Here is a 4316-nt window from a genome sequence, read left to right on the forward strand (position 1 = left end):
AATATATGCTTGAAAGAAAAGCATGATGAATTGAATTGAATTGAAGTTGTGGATTTGAGACTGAAGAGAGAGAGAGAGAGATAATGGAAGGAAGAAGAATATCAGCAAGATATAGCAGCAGAAGAATAGTTGCAAGCAAAGGTGGAAGAAGAAGAAGAGCTTCCAGCAATGGCAGTGTTAACCATAACAGCATCGTCAAGAAGCTCCAATCCCGCGAGATTTGTCCCAAGCCCCACCGTGCATTCGCAACAACCACTGCACACCAGAGATTCAGCACCATGCGCTTGGTTCAAGAGTATGACACTCATGATCGTAAACCTTCTTCTACCAATTCTTCTTCTTCTTCTTCTCCTTCTTCCATTTTGCCCTTCTTCATGAAAAGAAGCAAGCTTGTTGAGATCGTTGCTGCTAAGAACTTGGTCTTTGCGCTTTGCCATTCTGGTCTTTGTGCTGCTTTTAGTAGAGGTGAGGGTTCTGAATTGTGTTCCCCTTAGTTGGAAAAGTTGTTTTTTTTTTTCTTTTGTGGGCACCTTAAAAATTGAAACTTTCAATGAACATTTGCATTACCTTTTTGTTGATCATTGTTGTGATTGTGCTGAATTCATTGATTCTATGATTTTTAGTTAATGGGGTGGTCTTTTGTATGTATAAATGAATTGGGGTTTGATCTTTATGCGTGGATGGGTGGGTACCAGTAGCCATTGGCATTAGCCCTTTTGATTTATCATTGCTCTGATTGTGCTGAATCGATGGAATTGGAGTTTTATAGTTTTTGAATTGGTGAATTGGAATGGTCTATTGCAAGCACAATTAATTGGGGTTTTGAGTTGTCTGATGCCCATTTTCATTGCCATTTCCCTTTGTTTGATTTTGATCAAATTTGTCATTGTGCTGAATACATGTAAATTGGTTATTTATTTTTGTGAATGGAATGCTCAATTGAATGGAGAAACTGTGAATTGGTACTTATTCTGGTTTTGTGTGGTGCTTCCCGTAGTGTTGAGACTTGAGAATACAAATTAGTTGATTGTTCAATTCGATTACTTGCAGATACAAATGAAAGGGTTTGCTTTTTGAATGTGTCCCCTGATGAAGTAATTCGAAGTCTCTTCTATAATAAGAACAATGACTCACTTATTACAGTGTCCGTTTATGCTTCCGAAAACTTCAGCTCCTTAAAATGCAGATCCACTGGGATTGAGTGCGTATATCCTGCAGCTGTGCTTTCAAATCTTCCTCTTTGATTGCTATTTCCGAATCTCTTTTGCTTACATTCGCTTTCATTTCTGTTCATAGATACATACGAAGGGGTAGGCCAGATGATGGGTTTCCTCTCTTTGAGTCCGAGTCCTTGAAATGGCCCGGTTTTGTAGAGTTTGACGATGTTAACGGAAAGGTCCTAACTTACTCTGCACAGGATAGGTATCTTCCTCATTTACTACTCTATTTTAGTCTACTATAGTGTTGTTCCCATTGTTTATTAGAGACAATAATTAATTTGGTCCTTGAGTTTTATAACCGGGAATCATGCACAGATTCCATTTTGACGCCATTTGTGGGATGTTGAAGTGGACCGTTAAGTGCCACATGGCATGTTATCATGGTTTGACAATGCTACGAGTCACAAAATGATTTTCTAACTGGCATGCCACGTCATTTGATAGGTTATTATTTTGAGACACGTGACACTTAACTGTCCGGGTCAACATCCTATCAAGGTGTCAAAACGGAATCTATGAGAAGGATTAACTTGATTCACGGTTATAAAACTTCTAGGAACCAAATTGATCAGTTGAAAATTCGAGAACCAAATTGATCAGCGGATGAAAACTCACTACCAAATTGATTGTTATTTCCTGCTTATTCTGTCTAACCACATTCATGAAATGGTATCAGTGTATACAAGGTCTTTGATCTTAAAAACTATACATTGTTATACTCCATCTCAGATAGGCATGTTCAAGAAATCAAGATCAGGTACATTCTCTTCTTTGGATTGATTTCCAGATTCAAGTTCCATTGTACTAAGTAGCCTCTCTAAGTCTGCTCCTAGGTTCTGTATTCCGGATACAAATGGCTTGTTCACTTGATCCAGATGTTTTTGTGAAATTCTTCAATATTCCTAACTAATTTATCTAATAGTTTGAGTTCCATGATAAACCTTTTTGGAAGTCTAAAGCTTCTTTCAGCTAATGTTAATTTATTTATTAGGACACAAGTGCATATTAAAATTAGTAATAACACTTGTAGATTTTTAAGCGCCATAAGGATTTTTTCCTGATGGGTATTTTATTTTATAATATGCTGCTAACTCAGAATTTTATGTCACTATTTCTTTCTGGAACTGTTATTTCTCGGCATTTTCAGACACTTTTAAGTGTGCCTTGCATCAGTCTTTTTCAACTAACATAACTGGTCTTTGTAAAATTTTTGGCAATGTACAATCTACGTGAAACATTGGTGTATCATTTTGGAGCTTAATTAGTTGATCATTTGTTGCAGCCCTGGTATCATGTTATTAATTTTCAATAGATCCAGCGGCCATATTCCCCTTCAGATTCTGTCCATCGAAGATGGCACAGTCCTCAAATCATTCAATCACCTACTTCATCGGAATAAAAAGGTGGATTTCATAGAGCAATTCAATGAAAAGCTTCTGGTCAAGCAAGAAAATGAGAACCTTCAGATTCTTGACGTATGCCTTGCTTTTATTGTTTTATTATCATTTTTTTTGGGGGGGTTTTGCTGATAAGTGTGCCAGGGAGTTCTTTAAGGATACAAAAGTTGAAGGTTAAGTTTTTCTTGCATTTAATGTTATTTAAAAGTTTTGTATCCTTAAAGAGAGCCTCCATTTTTAATATAATGTCTTTTTTTACTTCTCTTTTAAAACTAATTTATGGATGTCTGAAAGTAATTTATTTTATTTGTAGGTTCGAAATGCTGAACTGACAGAGATAAGCAGAACTGAGTTCATGACTCCATCAGCATTTATCTTCCTATATGAGAATCAACTGTTCCTTACTTTCAGAAACCGAACAGTTTCTGTGTGGAACTTTCGCGGAGAACTTGTTACGTCATTTGAGGATCACCTGTTATGGCATCCTGATTGCAATACAAATAACATATACATAACAAGTGATCAAGATCTGATCATATCTTATTGCAGGGCTGATTCCGATGTTCAATGGTTGGAAGGAAATGGTAATTCCCTTTGAGCTTAGTTCTTTAGTTTCTAAACATATTAATCATGAACAACTTTCAATTTGCGAAAGTGATTTAATATCATTATAATTTGCCTCGTAATGCAGCTGCTGGCTCCATTAATGTCAGCAATATCTTGACCGGGAAATGTCTCGCTAAAATTAATGCGTCGAACAGCAGCACCAAATCAGATGAGTGTAGTGGAACCAGTTGCAGTTGTCGGCGCAATCATTCATCTCAAATAAGGAGCACTGTGGCGGAGGCTTTGGAGGACATAACTGCCCTCTTTTACGATGAAGATCGAAATGAGATATATACCGGTAACAGACATGGTCTCATCCATGTATGGTCTAACTAAATACAATATTTTCATGTTTTCTATGTGCCGTACAGATCAAGGAACCCCATGTTCCGCATTTTGTGCTTTTGAGCTGTGATTTGATAGCTGGGGAAGAACACACACAGAGAGACAAAATTTATGTAGGAAAATTGTACCTATCTCCAACTTCAAGCACATTTTTGTGTCTCTTTATCTCTGTACCTCTGTCCAGTCCTAGCTACCGAGCTCAACGTTTATGATGGGATCGTTACAGGCAATGTACCATTTGTTCATGTGTTGTTAAGTAGCAATCGGTGATATGCATAGGACCAGTTGGAGTGAATTAGTTACTTGAGTAACAAAAAAAAAATGATACATATTATATATTTTTTACTTTGATTTTAGGTTCAAAGGGTTTTGGGTGTATAGTGCAATGAATATTTTAGGTCTATGAGACAGATGAGACATTGTACTTGTATTCTAATGATTTCTTGGAATTCAAAGGTGGTAACTGTGTGTGTTGAAAAGGCACATTACATGTGTTTTTGCCTCATGAGTTGAAGACATGAACATGTGAACAATAGTTGTAGTGCTATTCTAAGTTTTGCATGCATCTACACCTTTTTCATTTTCATGCTAACTCAGGAAAAGCCTATAAATCTCATTTCGGTTTAGTTTGGTTTAATTTGATTATATTTAAAGAACTAAACCAGTACCAACTTGCTGGTTTGGATTGATTTGGTTTTCGAGTTTCTATTGAAGTTTTATAGAGGGAAAAACAAAACAAGCTTAGCTC

The 4316-nt window shown here is 36.6% G+C and overlaps 1 protein-coding gene across 1 annotated transcript; it reads left to right on the forward strand.

Moving 5' to 3' along the window:
• Window positions 1-30: 30 nt before the first annotated feature.
• Window positions 31-4073, forward strand: LOC127746773 (uncharacterized). Its single transcript, XM_052261087.1, has 7 exons — window positions 31-465; window positions 1051-1201; window positions 1297-1422; window positions 1897-1977; window positions 2503-2695; window positions 2931-3201; window positions 3309-4073. The coding sequence occupies exons 1-7, from the start codon at window positions 84-86 to the stop codon at window positions 3557-3559; spliced, it is 1455 nt and encodes a 484-aa protein (XP_052117047.1). The 5' UTR covers window positions 31-83; the 3' UTR covers window positions 3560-4073.
• Window positions 4074-4316: the final 243 nt, after the last annotated feature.

The sequence above is a fragment of the Arachis duranensis genome, chromosome 4, assembly GCF_000817695.3.
Source record: "Arachis duranensis cultivar V14167 chromosome 4, aradu.V14167.gnm2.J7QH, whole genome shotgun sequence".
In the NCBI taxonomy this organism is placed as follows: Eukaryota; Viridiplantae; Streptophyta; class Magnoliopsida; order Fabales; family Fabaceae; genus Arachis; species Arachis duranensis.

Excerpts from the sequence above, each read along its gene's own strand:
- LOC127746773 (XM_052261087.1), top strand. The coding sequence starts at position 84 with ATGGAAGGAAGAAGAATATCAGCAAGATATAGCAGCAGAAGAATAGTT. Across the intron at positions 466-1,050 it reads TTGTGCTGCTTTTAGTAGAG|ATACAAATGAAAGGGTTTGC; the intron begins GTGAGGGTTCTG and ends GATTACTTGCAG. Across the intron at positions 1,978-2,502 it reads GTTCAAGAAATCAAGATCAG|CCCTGGTATCATGTTATTAA; the intron begins GTACATTCTCTT and ends CATTTGTTGCAG.